Source organism: Coenobita brevimanus, chromosome 88, assembly GCF_032717465.1.
Source record: "Coenobita brevimanus isolate Jiangsu-jjx chromosome 88, ASM3271746v2, whole genome shotgun sequence".
Taxonomy (NCBI): Eukaryota; Metazoa; Arthropoda; class Malacostraca; order Decapoda; family Coenobitidae; genus Coenobita; species Coenobita brevimanus.
In genome coordinates, this window is record NC_137041.1 from 696,731 (window position 1) to 711,255 (window position 14,525).

Sequence of the window (14,525 nt, forward strand, 5' to 3'; positions counted from 1 at the left end):
CACCTATTGCAAAATAAAGGTGTCTGGCTATAGGCAGATAGGTAGATATATAGACAAATAGATATTACTGATGCAAACTACGTCTATTTTGAAATGATATAAATACCTTACAAGTGCGTGATAAGGTGTCGTATGCAGAGTAAATCGCTTTGGAAGAAGTGTTACGAACTGAAACTCAGAATGGCAGCCGTTTATCTCCGCCAGTGAGTCGAGTGCGTCTGGTTAGGTGTTGTGGTCTTGGCTGGCGTGTTGTCTTATCTCCGTTTTATCCGTGTTTTATTCTGTTGAAGTGGGCGTGGGTATGTAGTCAGTCATCATGATTGGTACTATCGCCGTCATCATGATCATCGTTATCATCATCACCCACAAGCACACACAATGACAATAACAATATAACAATACTAGAAAAATATTTTATCTTACTCTCTAATGACCCAAAGCATCATCATCATTTATCTGTCTCTCCACATAACTCCACATCCACATTAGACACCACAGCGCTCCTTTACTTCCTCGTTAGTCCATCTGTCTCTCCACGTAACTCCACATCCACATCAGCATCACATCTTCCCTTTCTCTTCCTCATTGGTCCATCTGTCTCTCCACGTAACTCCATATCCGCGCTAACACAACAGCGTCACTTCACTTCCTCACTTGCCAGTCTGTCTCTTCCTTGTTGTTTCGTACACCACAGAGACATAAAAAATACCCAATCTCCCGCTCACACTCCTCCCATCACCAGTAACAACAGATAATCACCAGTTTTTATGCAGCCAAGTCTAACAAAGCATGTGTAACCTTGAGAAGGCACAGTCGCCAGGCGCGGTGGATGAATCAACATTAAATCTGTTTAGTAATGCTTGCTGGCAGTATTTTGAGCCAGATCCCGCCCACCTTCCACCGTGCATGCAAATATAAAAGTCCCCCCCCCCTCTTCTCCACCTCTTTCTCCCTGCAGGATTTATTGATGGTGCAATGTAACGTAGTGAACAGAGGTGCTTACTATGCCCCACGAATGGTGCTACAACCTCAGTCCAGTAGTAGTAGTAGTAGCAGTGGTAGTGGTAGCAGTAGTAGAGGCTGTGGTGGCAGCAGCAGCAGCAGCGGCAGCAGCAGCAGTAGTAGTAGTAGTAGTAGTAATGGTAGTGGTAGCAGTAGTCGTGGCAGTGTTGCAGAAGCAGCAGCAGCAGCAGCAGCAGCAGTAGTAGTAGTAGTAGTAGCAGTAGTAGCAGTGGTAGCAGTAATAGTGGCAGTGTGGCAGCAGCAGCAGCAGCAGCAGTAGTAGTTGTAGTAGTAGTAGTAGTAAGTTAGTAGCCGCTACCCTAGATTCGTGTGAATGTGAACCCAGTGGACTATGCAGATCTTATCCTCCTTTCGGGGGACAGGGAGGGAGTTAAGGGAAGTTTGTATAACCGAGCAGTTCCACCGACCGCATGCATCGATGCCACGACATAAAGGCGTTTCTCTGCAGCGCCTCCCTCAGTTCATTACAAGAAAAACTGAAACGAAGGAACTTTTGAATCACCCTGTCCCTCACTGTTAGCGGTACGGTACAACGCGCAGCGAGAATAAATCGCAGTGAAGGTGGAGCTAAGGAGACTCCCACGCCATCTAGAATACTGCTGAGATTCAGATGGCTATTTCCCGTCACTGTTGCCACCTAGACGGGATTTTAGCTCGGCACAGAGGAAAGATTTCATGGATTTGAAGGGGTTATGGAAGGATGTGTAGAGCCACTTGAGATGGGTGTCTTGCCTCAATATAGTCATGTGTGTGTGTGTGTGTGTGTGTGTGTGTGTGTGTGTGTGTGTAATTCACCGGGTCGGTCAGGATCACATGATGGTCGTGATCGTCAGCTTTTACCCTCCCGGAAAGGAGCTGAGAGCTCATATAGTCCTATCTAAGGGTAAGGCTGTGACCTTCACACACACACACACCCGTCCCCTTGCTCGAGGGGGACAGTAACCACCCACTTCGTCAGTGTGTGTGTGTGTGTGTGTGTGTGTGTGTGTGTGTGTGTGTGTGTGTGTGTGTGTGTGTGTGTGTGTGTGTGTGTGTGTGTGTGTGCGCGTTCGTGTGTCAGTTCGTGACCAAATATTGGACAGTTCTTTGTTAGAGGCCCAGCTCTAACTCTACGTCTAGTTACACTTCCACATGTTGCCACATGGGCCCTAATGCATAGCCATTAGTACAGTCACATTACCTCAAGACAAGTTCCTTATCGTCATCGTCATCACCAGCACCATCACCATCACCATCACCACCGTCACCATCAGCACCATCACCACCACCATCACCACCACCATCACCACCGTCACCATCACCACCATCACCATCACCATCACCACCACCATAATCATTTGGGATAAGTAACAAACCAGTATCAAGGAATCCATTTATTAGATACAAAAAAGTATATATATCACAGACTATAACATATGAGTATTAATAATATCCAAAAATTTCTGATATAAATAGGCAAGATCATTTTGTTCAACTCATGTTTGGGGTATTTCTCAGCTGGCGTAAAGATTTATATTAGGTTCGTATTTCAAAGCAGAGATTGCGAAGGTAAAGAGGCAGAGGTTAGGGTGTTCTGGGTGGGTGTTTTAAAAGTCTGCTAAAACTCCTTCTGGATGTGAGAAACTTTTTCGTTCTCACTGGCTTTTTCTTCTGTCTAGGAGCGATTAAAATCAGTCGGTAGTAAAAATAAAATCTGGAGCCGCCTCCTCTTCGTGATCACAGCTTTAAGAATACAGGCATACTGGATACGACCATGGTTACGGCCTTGGTGTCTGAGCCAAGGGGTACAGCTTAAAGTTCTGTCGCAAAGGACCCTATTCTCGTAAGCTTATGAGGCTTCCTGGTACCCCTTCCTTAGAGATTTTTATTTTATCACATTACTCATTTTTCTTTACGCTGTTTCCGTCCCTTTAGTACCAACGTAGGTTCGCATAAGTAGCATAAAGAGAATATTCCTGTGTCATATGCAGAAATAAACTAGACAGGAATTAGTTTGGGACCCCCTTCGCCAGAAAGAATACAGACCAAAGTTACATGAACCTTCTACTTGCCGTACACTCCGGTGGTCTGCTGGTGTTGTGGCGAAAAGAGAATGTCGTTGATCCAGCTATGGAAGTACTCTACGTTGACAAAGACGCCGGGAACATTCTTCTGACCGCAGCCGATACCCCAGGCCGTGATGCCGGTGAGAATGTAGCGGCCAGTAGAAGGGTCCTGGCATACCAAGGGTCCGCCCCCGTCGCCCTCACAAGCGTCCTTCCCTTCCTCTCCTCCGGCACAGAGGAAGGACTTATCTAGAATGAAGAAGGGTCCCAGGCGCGTCTTTCGGAGATACTGCTGGCACTCTTCGTGATTGACCAGTGGCAGGTCGACCTTCTTCATGATGACCTGGTATTCCCCACCATCAAATGCATCCTTGCCCCAGCCAGTGGCATAGCATCTGGTCTGGTCGTAGAATAACTGTCCCTGTTCCGGAAGGCAGACCGCGTTGATGTGGTACTGGAAGTTGACAGATTTCTGCAGGCGGATCAGGGCAATGTCATTGTGCAGGTTTCCGGAGTTGAAGCCTGGATGGACGTAGATGGAGTGGATTCCAACATCGAGGTAGTTGCCCGGCTCGTCGTAGCTGTCCACCTTCCACTCTCCCAGTCGAACCATGAGGTCTTGGGCAGTGTAGCCATTGACGCAGTGGGCGGCTGTCAGGAGCCACCCGTCACCGATGAGAGAGGCGCCGCACTTGAAGGTGAAATTGGTGAAGAAGACAATAGCCTGCCAGGGGAACTCGGCAAACTGGGCCTGGTAGTTGTTGTGCGGGCCTTTAGGGGTCTGGACGCGTTGATCGAGGCCATAGTTTCGGACTCCGCACTTCTGCGCCGGCGGGGGGAGATCCGGAACGATGACAAGGTTACGACAGCAGACTCCAGGTGATGCAAGGCCGGACCCGCTGACCCTGCACTGGGCCCAGGATTTGTCGGTGCTGTAGGGGTAGAACTGGTCATCTAGGGAGAGGATGTCGCCTTGGCATAGGATGTCTGGAAGGCAAACGCTGTCGTCCGGGCAGGTGTCGCGGATGGAAATTGGAGGTGGCTTCGGCTTGCAGCACTTGCCCACAGTCACGGTATCCGGCAGGTAACAGTTCTGTGGGAGTTATTTATTATTATTAATTATTATTATTATTATTATTATTATTATTAGTTATTATTTTCATCCCAACCCAAATTCCCACCTAGGAGATTGTGCGAGGCAGGATCCATAACAGATCATTATCTCCATCAGATTGGTACAGATATATACCCGAATGGTTATTTTATTGATTTGAGTGTGTGTGTGTGTGTGTGTGTGTGTGTGTGTGTGTATGTGTGTGTGTGTGTGTGTCTAAGTACTTACAGTAGCAGTACTAAGATCAGTGGCTTGTGCGTCACATCTGTCTTCGGTGAGACACTTATCTTCGACGGAGCAGGCAATGGGGGAGCAGCAGGTACCAGTAACACCCTTGCCAAGGTCACAGTACTGTGGGGGGGACGGGGGGTTAGCATCATCATCGTCATCATCATCATCACTGCAATCATCGCTATCAATACACTTACACGACCACACCCCTCCTCCATCATCATCATCATCATCATCATCATCATCATGACTGCTTTACTGATCGAATATAAAACACCAATTCAAGCAGCAAAACATTAAAAACACAAACTCAAACTTACATAAACACCTGCCACACACACAGACACTCACCAGTTCGTTTCCATAATCGTTGACGACCGTGATGCCAGCGCAGTCTCCAAAAGGCACACAGATGTCTCCTCCTGGACACGTTGGCACCCTTGGAGACTCACAGCACTCGCCAACAGTACTCCCGCCGCCTAGGTAACAGCTCTGAGGAGGGGAGAGAAAGATTTACGGATCCTGGAGAGAAAAGAGTTGGAGATATTTATGTTACAAGCAATGACGTAGCAAAGGTTTTCAGCGGAGGTGGGTAGTCACGAAAAAGTGCTATGGAAATTAGGTTGCGCCCTATCGTCTTTTTGAGCCACTGAACTACGTGAGTTAAACTGCAAAAGGACTCAAATTCTGGGCCAAGTAAAGGGAAAAGGAGTATAGGACCCCTTAGCTGAATCTACATCTATAGCCTACGCCTTAATCCTGTAAGGGGTGACCGCAAACTAATCTCCATGTCGCCCTGTCCCCCTGCCATTTCTCTGTCCTCCCTTCAACTTACACCCCCTCCATGTCGTCCTGTCCCCTGCCATTTTGCTGCCCTCCCCCCAGCCTACACCCGTATCTCTCCTACCTGGCTACTCACCTGAATGCCATCATAAATATCAAGCTTGGTTTGGCCCTGACAAGTGCCCGTCTCTGCACAGAAGAAAGCGGTGTCGGCGGAGCAGGAAGTGGCGGGTCTGGGAGTCTCGCAGCAGACACCCTGGCCACCTTCGAGATAGCAGGCCTGTGGAGAGAGGGTTGTTGATGAGTAGGGATTCTTTCTGTGATAGTTATGGAAGCAGGATAGATTGGGAGGGTTGATTGGGGATTGTCTGCGGATAGATGGTTTTGGAGGGTTGTTGCTGAGTAGGGATTGTCTCTGTGTTCACTTTTACAAGGCTTTAAATTATCCTTTTCCTGTGTTCAGTGCTGAGCCACAGCAAGAGAAAGAAAATGGATCAAAATAATAGTATCTAGCCAAAGGAAACCCAGTCGAATGGGCCACACACTCTCACTCTCACCACTCAAGCCCTTGGAATCCTGACGCCATCTCACTGACATAATGATGCCCACGTCAATACCCACCTGTTTCCCGCCGCTCATACATGGGCCACAGACTCATCCACTCACCACTGAAGCCCATGGAATCCCGACGAGGCTTACGCACAGATACCCACCTGGTCCCCACCGTAGATATCGGGCAGAATACTTCCTTGGCAGCTACCGGCAGGCGCGCAGAAATACTCGTTAGTGTTGGAGCAGAAGTTGACAGGCTCGGGACTCTCGCAGCAAAGACCCGTAGAGCCGTCGCCTAGGTAACAAGACTGGGGAAGAAAAGAAATGAAAAAGAATGTTAGATTTGTAGGTGTCTAGGTACCGTGGGGGATTCATATTTTAGGATCAGATTTCTTAAGTCAACAGTCGTCAGTTCTGTAGACCGATTTAGCGTTAAGACATCAGGTTCTCAAGCAGCCCAGCACTAGGAGTTTTGAAGGATGACTGAGTTTTACTTCAGGCGTTTTATTAACTCTAGGCATCTAGATCTTATGAGAGACTTAAGAATATTATTTTTGAAGGCTACATTTTTTTTTATCACACGTTGGTTCATTAAAAACCATCTATTTTTTACTCCAAAGATGCCAGAAACAACACTCAAGACAAGCTGCCATATGCCTGTCCATCCAGAAACTTGTAGGTATGTTTCCAAGAGTATGGTTCTCCTACAGATTTATGAAGACGTAGGTCGTGACTCATTACAAACTGATGTGGTGGTGAACTTACGAGAGCGCGACCATATGCATCGAGGAGCGTGGTTCCCTGGCACACATCAGGACTGCGACACACATGGCTGCCACCACCAGGGCATTCGTTGACCACCTCGATGATGGGAGGGTTGCAGCACACGCCCGTACCAGTGAGAGAGTTGTCCAGATAGCACGGCTGGTGGGGGGGAAAGGAAAAGAAAGAAAAAAAGCGATGGTCAGTTTTGTGGCAGGCACCGTTGAAAGTATACCTAAATTTAGCTTTATTATACCATACACAGGGCCGGATCCAGCAACTTTGAAAAGTGGGGGTAATGACAGCATAGAGAATGGAAGGGATTGCTGTTGATTTGCTAGATGTGACGTCCGTTCCTCTTTAATTCAGTTGATTTGTTGGTATCAGTTAATCCCCTTTAAATTCACAGTCCCATTTGAACTTACAGATTAAGTTTAATATTAATCGAATGCTGATAAATCCTGATGTCAAGTAATCCTTTAGCTTACGAGATTAATCCTTTTGAGCTCCGCCCGATATGAATTAAATACATTTGAACTCCGTTTCAGCCTGATGTCAGTTACTGCCTTTTTGAACTTCAAATTAATCCCCTTTGAACTCCTCTTTAACTCCCTTGAACTCTCCAAATAAATCAGTTAACCTTTGAACTCAGCTCAATCCTTCTTGAACTCACCAAATTAATATCCTTTGAACTCCCATCCGTTAAACCCCTTTGAACTCAGCTTAATCCCTCGAACGCAACAGATATCAATGAATCCCCTTTGAACTCAGTCAGCTTTCTGCTCACCAGATTAATCCTGATATCAATTAATCCAGTTCCATCGGTGTTCACTTGGCCCTGTCCGGTGCAGACTTCCTGAGTGACGCAAACCTGATCCACGGGGCAGATCCTGATGGGTTCTGGGATAGGGTCGTTACAGCACACACCCAGCTCTGCCGTGGCTGTGTTGGTGTAGCAGCGCTGGTGGGAGGAGAGGGAGGGGGTTAGACTGAGGGAAGGCGTGTGTGAGAGAGGGGGAGAGGGAGGGAGGGAGAGAGATAGAGAAAGAAGGGTGTTATGAGGGAGAAAGGAGGCAGGGTTAGATAGTGGGTTAGGGAGAGGGGTTAGGTTGGATTTAGTATCATCATCATCACCATCGTCATCATCACCATCATCACCATCACCACCATCACACTCACCGTATAAGAGCCGTCAGGTCCGATGGGGATGGTACCGGCGCACTGTAATTCGTCGTTGCATCTCAGGCCTTTGGAGCAAGTCAGCACAGGGTGAGGCTCCGGCAGCTGACAGCACACCCCAGGAACCCCAGCATAACGGGGGTCCTCGCTGGTGCAACTCTGAGCGGGGGAGAAGTTCATCATCATCATCATCATCATCGTCATCGTCGTCATCATCATTGTCATCTTATCATTATCGTTACTATCATTATTAACAACGTCGGTATTATCAACGTCATGTCACCACCACCACCACCACCACCACCACCACCACCACCACCACCACCACCACTACTACTATCCTAACTAAAATTTCCCAGTATTGACTAGCCTAGTCTTAGGGAAAAAATGAAAAAGGATTGGATGGATGGATGGATGGATGAATGAATGGATAGATGGATGGATGAATGCATGAATGAATGAATGACTGGACAGATGAATGAACGAGTGAATGAATAGATGAATAGTTGAAGCTCACCTGGAGAGGCTTGACCCCGCTGGGTTTAATGCGTGGATCGAGGAGCCCCACGCCCGACGTGTTGATGATGCCGTTGAGACACTGGTAGGCGGGAACGCAGCTGTGGTGGACCGCACACTGCCCCTGCCATCCCCCGGTCTGCTCCTGCCACAGTATGTCCGGAATCTTGCAGCAGATGTTGTTGGGCCCGTTGGAGCACGTCGGCTGCCCGTACTGTGAGGGAAGACGGTGAATGAGGCTGAGGAGGGTGGGTGGTGGTTTTGAGGAGAGTGTGTGTTGGGTGTATGGTGGTGTGTGTGTGTGTGTGTGTGTGTGTGTGTGTGTGTGTGTGTAGGGGATGGATGTGTGTGTGTAGGGGATGGATGTGTGCGAGTAGGGGGTGGATGTGTGTGTATGTGTGTAGGGGTGGATGTGTGTGTGTGTGTGTGTGTGTGAAGTTGAAAGGTAAGGTTGCTGATTGACATGTTAAAGTCAAGAGTATAGAAACAGAAGACACAGCGGATGGCCTACAAGGAAACCCACTTGGCATTGTGCTGTGGGAACGGCTGAGTCTGCTGGTGTGGGCGTGGATGAGTAGGAAATTAATAAAACAGTGGATTTTAGACACTGATAACTTCTAATCGTTCCGGTAAGAAATGAGAAATAGTCCAGGGAAGTTTAAGGAGAGTTGTATGTGATCACTTCAACATATCTTATACTTAGCCAGGTTGAAGTTGAAAGACTGTAGAGACAAAAGACAAAGCCACGTGCATATACTCACGCCGGCGGGGATGGGCTTCAGGGTACGCACGTCCAGCTTGCCGATGCCCCCCGTGTTGATCTCGCCGTTGTGGCAGTACTCCCAGTAGATGCACGCGTGTTGCTGAGGGTATACCAAGGCTGTTGTAGATTTACCAATAGTAACTCAGTGCAGTTTTATTATCACTGATTCTTGTAACATTGAGTAAGTTTTTTAAAGTCTCTTTCAACATCTTATTATATGAAATTGCTGTTTTTGTTGCTTTACCCTGGTCCGTCTGGCCGAGCAGACCCGTTAACCACAGGTAAGCAGCTGCTTCTGTGGGGCAGTCTTACTCGTGTAGTACAGTAAATCGTGTAGGGGTATTGCACCCGTTGTGGTAGACCGCGCCTCGCAAGGGTCGGAGCATGGTCCTTCCCACGGCGAGGTGCAGGGAAATATGAGGTCTGGCTCCCGGGTGGAACAGCTCCATGCCGGGATGCACAATGCCACCACGTGTAGGCTCCCCGTCAGCGTAGGAAACATATTAGAATTACTTACCGTATCACAGTCCTTCGCTTGTACAGGAGTGAAGCCCGGCACCTGCAAGCAAGATGGATGCGTTAGTGGTGAAGTTACAGTGTCGGTGAAGTTACAGTGTCGGTGAAGTTACTGTGTCGGTGAAGGTACTGTGTCGGTGAAGGTACTGTGTCGGTGAAGGTACTGTGTTGGTGAAGGTACTGTGTCGGTGAAGGTACTGTGTCGGTGAAGGTACTGTGCCGGTGAAGGTACTGTGTCGGTGAAGTATTGTTGAAGTACAGTGCTGGGAAAGAAGTAGTGTTGGTTGAGCACTAGCACACATCAGCCAGAATTATATAACACCGCACCACAGACCCCCTCCTTCCTTACCCCTTACCCTTCCCTCCCCCTCCCATACCCCCTCCAGTTGTCTCCCGCCCACCAGTCCCTCTCTCTTCCCATTCGTACTCCTTTTCTGCACTTCTCTTCCTCATTCTTTTCTCTCTCTTCCTCCTCCTCCTCTTCTTCCCTTCCTCCATTCCCTCCACTCACTCTTTCCTTACTCCCTTTCCTTGCTTTTTCTCATTCTTCCCTCTTCGATCCTTTTCCCTCCCTCCTTCCCTCCTCCTTCCTCCCCTCCCTCCCCTAGCCTCACCTGTTCTTGCCTCTCCACGCCCTCCTGAACCAGACCTTTTGTTCCCTCCCCCTTCCCTTACCCCTTCCTCACCTCCACCTTCCTCCCCCTCCTCCCCCCTCTCTCCCTCCCCCTCCCTCTTTATCCCTTCCTCTCCCTTCACGCTCTTCCCTTCTCTTTCTCTTCCCCAACTCTTCTTTCGTTACCTCTTCCATTGTTTCAGTGCCCTCTTACCTTCTCCTTTTCCTCTCTCTTCTCCTCTCTCCTTCCTTCTCCCTCTTCCCTCTCCTTCCTTCTCCCTCTTCCCTCTCCTTCCTTCTCCCTCTTCCCTCTCCTTCCTTCTCCCTCTTCCCTCTCCTTCCTTCTCCCTCTTCCCTCTCCTTCCTTCTCCCTCTTCCCTCTCCTTCCTTCTCCCTCTCCCCTCCCCCTCACCTGTTGTTGCTGCTGTGACGGTCCATACTGAGCGAGGGCAGACCCCGCCGCCAGCACCACCAACGCCACACACAACCCCGCAGTTCCCATCTCAACCTGTTAATGAAAAAAGTCATAAATAAGTACAGTAAATAAATAAACACCCGCTGACATTGCCATCTCCCCTCTGAAATGCCGAGTGTAACATCAGATTAACTGTTATTTTGCTGGTCACGAAGAATACCATGGAAAGGATTTAGAGCTGTACCAGTGTGTAGCATGTTCAGGGTACAACTCGCTTCACTTAAACTTGTCCTAAACTTGCCATCTCTCCCCCTTGAACATCAGGCTCTGACAACAGACTCACACAAGAGTATGGTGCCAGTCACGAAGAAGTGCTAAGGAAAGGATGCGGGGGCGTAATATTGTCTTACTCTTCTACTTTGAAACGAAAAATTGGCCACAAGAAATATCTCCGCCATGTTTAAAATGAATGATCTGTTTACACCACATTTTCAAATTACACCAGAGAGTTAACCCCACCAGAACTCTTATTCGCACCAACGTGAGAGTGGCACAGGAGGCTACTTAGCACGTCTTCTTTGGCGATTTATTTTGCATATTACATCTTATTCTCGTTAATTAATGCAGGTTTAATATGGACAATTTGCAGCAATAAAATAAGAGACCACTGTGGTGAAAGGAACGGAGTAAATCTCTTAGTAAACGGCGTCACGAAACCCTGAAGCACACCACCACCTCGTACCAAAACACAAACCTGGCAGAGATATATATTTGTGCTCAGTTGGTGGTCAAGTGTAGTCAGATTGGAGGGTTGCTTGCACTGATTTGACTGACAGGAGGATTGATTGATTGATTATCGCTCGTTTGTTCTCATCTGGTAGAAATCCACAAATCCTTTTAGTTCAGTTGATGGCCAAGGGTAGCTAGACTGTAGGTTTAATTTGTCTAGTAATCAAGGAGACTCATTGCTACTCACAGCCAAGGATCATCGAATTTCACACAACCACGACTTAAAGATTCTCGGATTTAAATTTCACGGAATCAGTTTTTCGAAATGTTATATATATAGGGGAGAGGTTAGGTTAGGTTAGGTTAGGTATAAATCGGAAGTAGACTTGCTTTTGAGTCCTATTTTCATAATATATCACTACCTCTATACAACGTTTCGAAAAAGAATCCATGAAATCTAAACTCAAAAAATAAGGAAGAAAAGCAGATAAATATAAACACAAATAAATATAAACACGAATCTAAAACAGGTAAATATATAAACACTAGAATCTAACACAGGTAAATATATAAACACTAGAATCTAACACAGGTAAATATATAAACACTAGAATCTAACAGAGGTAAATATATAAACACTAGAATCTAACACAGGTAAATATATAAACACTAGAATCAAAAACACAGGTAAATATAGACTAAAAACACACTAAACTGCCTGGTGGAAATGGGGCTCCGGGTGGCATCCAAGCCTCACATTGTTAGAGTATCGGAACTAACTCTGCGCATCGTTTCCGCTTGTTTATCACGTTCCCGGCAAGAGGAGCTGCATCTTGAGTGGCAAAGTCTTAAAGAAAATGGCAGTCAGGAATGTGGCGGAGTCTTTAGAATCACTCCTTCAAACCCGTGATGACATAACCCACCGGTGCTCAGGAAGATCCCTTAAAAGGGTATTGAATTTGACATTTTCAGAGATTAATAAACGGGGGAACTTCAAGGTGTCGATCTATTACCTTCGCTACTATGAGCTGATAGGCGGAGGGCGGTACGCTAACACAGGAGCCCTTGTTACTGATGGATTAAGGTTACTATTTCCTAAACCTGAATAAATTTGTCGAACCAGAAATAAAGACTGACAAACGTAAATACCATTAATAAAGAAAATCTGGAGAGTGATATCCATACTAACTCACTGACATCCATAATAAGGTAAGGAATAGAGGAAGAAAGCCTTAAGTCCACATACGAGAAGAGAGGGAGTCCTGAGTGAGAGACGAAATTGCATAAATCTTAAGAAAATCCCTATAAGGTGTACGGTATATATATATATAGAGAGAGTGTTACCCCACCTTACAGTCTGCTGCTGTGAAGAGAACTGAATTGGACTAGCTGCCGCGGTGTTTATATGTGCTGCAACTACCCCTCCTTCCCCTCCATCCCTCCAGTCCTTCTCCCCCTCCATCCCTCTCTCCCCTCCCCTCCATCCCTCCATCTCCTTCCCCTCTCCCCTCCCTCTCTTCCAGTGTCCTAAAACTCCTCTACTCTCCCTCATCGTGTGTCCCTCCCCCAGCTCCCTCATTCTCCCTCCTTCCTCCCTCATCCTGTCTCCCAGAATGTTCCTCCCTCCTTCCCTCTCCCCCTCTCCCCCTCCCACTTTTTTTTCTCCCCTTCCATCCTCCTTCCTCCCTTCCTACACACCTTTTCTCCATCGTCCTGACTCCTTTTCCCTTTCCCTCCTTCCCAGCATCCTCGTCCCTCTCCTCCACAGCATCTCTCTCTCTCTCTCTCTCTCTCTCTCTCTCTCTCTCTCTCTCTCTCTCTCTCTCTCTCTCTCTCAGCACTTAGTTACTCTGAGATATAATACTGTTTAACATTTTTTCACTTCACCATTCACCTTGCTTTGCTTAAGTGTTTGATAAATGTTTGAGGGAGGATGGAGGGACAGACAGACGAACAGCCAACAGCACTACCCCATCTCTCCCTCCCTCCTTCCCCCCCCCAGTCCTTCCCCTCCCTTCTTTTCCTTCCTCCTCCCTCCCCCCATTCCCCTTCATCTCTCCCATACCTCACCAACATAGGAGACTTTGTAAATAACGTCGATCTCTCTATATCGCAACGCCTTCCCTCCCTCCGTCTCCCTCCCTCCCTCCCTTCTTCCCCCCGTCTACTTTTCTCTCTCCCGTCCTCCGTTTCTCCTTCCCTCCCTTCCTCTTCCCTTTTTCCATTCTCACACTCCTTCTCCTCTCACTCCCATCCCTCTCCGCCTCCTCCTCCCCCAGTCCCTCCAAAACATATGTTATAGTTTTACATCGCAACTCCCTCCCTGTCTTCAAGCCCTCCCTCTTTCCGTTTCCTTCCCCCCATCTTTTCCTCCTCCTCCTCGCTCTTTTCCCTCCACTCTTCCCCTCCTATTCTTTTCCTCCTCCCTCCTTCCCATACCCCTCCACCTCCCTATCTCCAGAACATAGGTTGGACCCTCTACAGCACTACTCCCTCCGTCTCCAATCTCTCCCTCTCTCCACCCGTCCCTTCCCATCTTCCCCCACCCCCTCCCCTCATCCTACCCTCCCCCTCCCCACCTCTTCTCTCCACCCCTCCATACCTCCTTCCGTCCCTTCAATCTCCCGGGTCTGCCCCAGTCACGGTTTTCCCCAGGGTGACTAGCTCGGCCCTCTTCTTTTGTTTTGATCTTTTTCGTCCAGTCCGGCTCCTAGGAATTTTTTCGCCACACGCGCGTTAGGGCAGAATCTACAAACTCCGAAAGTTGACCTGTGTGGAAGAAGTTATTGTTGTTGTTGCTGTCCCAGGTTTGTCGAGTCCTGTTCCCGGGAATTTTCTGCCATACGCGCGTTGGAGCCGAGTTTATAAAGTCTTCGAAAGTTACGATTGTTGTTGTTGCTTCTTAGTCTTGTTCTTCTTGTTGTTGTGGCCCCAGACTCATCAGAACATTAGAAACGTGAACCTTGTGGAGTGCAGGCTGAAATGGCCCTCCAACCTGGGGTCTACCATCATCCGTTTGGGTGGATAAGGAGGGAGTTGAGGGATGTTTGTATAACTGGACAGTAAAGCCGTCCAGTCATATCAGTGCCACCACGTGAAGGCGTCCCTCTAGTTAAGCCTGTCTGTATATATGTGTGTCTGTGACCTATCTAAATAAAAAAGCGAAAAACTAAACCATCTGTGACGTATCATTAAGGAAAAAACGTGAAACACAAAAGACGAGATATAAAAATTTGTGTGACGTTTCAAATTAAAATGAACATCAGAGAGAGAGAGAAAAAAAA

General features: G+C 47.7%; 1 protein-coding gene across 1 annotated transcript; it reads right to left on the reverse strand.

The window, feature by feature from the left end:
* Window positions 1-2,383: 2,383 nt before the first annotated feature.
* Window positions 2,384-12,613, reverse strand: LOC145411138 (uncharacterized). The gene is made up of 13 exons (XM_080281190.1): window positions 12,591-12,613; window positions 10,510-10,605; window positions 9,486-9,527; window positions 8,967-9,068; window positions 8,207-8,419; window positions 7,690-7,848; window positions 7,298-7,471; window positions 6,514-6,672; window positions 5,910-6,056; window positions 5,333-5,476; window positions 4,765-4,905; window positions 4,411-4,533; window positions 2,384-4,161 (listed from the first exon to the last, which is right to left on the reverse strand). Exons 2-13 carry the CDS (start codon window positions 10,597-10,599, stop codon window positions 3,067-3,069), a joined length of 2,589 nt encoding a protein of 862 aa, XP_080137316.1. The 5' UTR covers window positions 10,600-10,605; window positions 12,591-12,613; the 3' UTR covers window positions 2,384-3,066.
* Between the last annotated feature and the right edge of the window lie 1,912 nt (window positions 12,614-14,525).

Bases quoted from the DNA above. Each gene is read 5' to 3' on its own strand.
- LOC145411138 (XM_080281190.1), bottom strand. From the start codon at position 10,599: ATGGGAACTGCGGGGTTGTGTGTGGCGTTGGTGGTGCTGGCGGCGGGG. The intron at 9,528-10,509 runs GTGAGGGGGAGG...TCTTGCTTGCAG, and splicing joins CGTCACAGCAGCAACAACAG to GTGCCGGGCTTCACTCCTGT. The intron at 4,162-4,410 runs GTAAGTACTTAG...TAACTCCCACAG, and splicing joins CTGATCTTAGTACTGCTACT to AACTGTTACCTGCCGGATAC.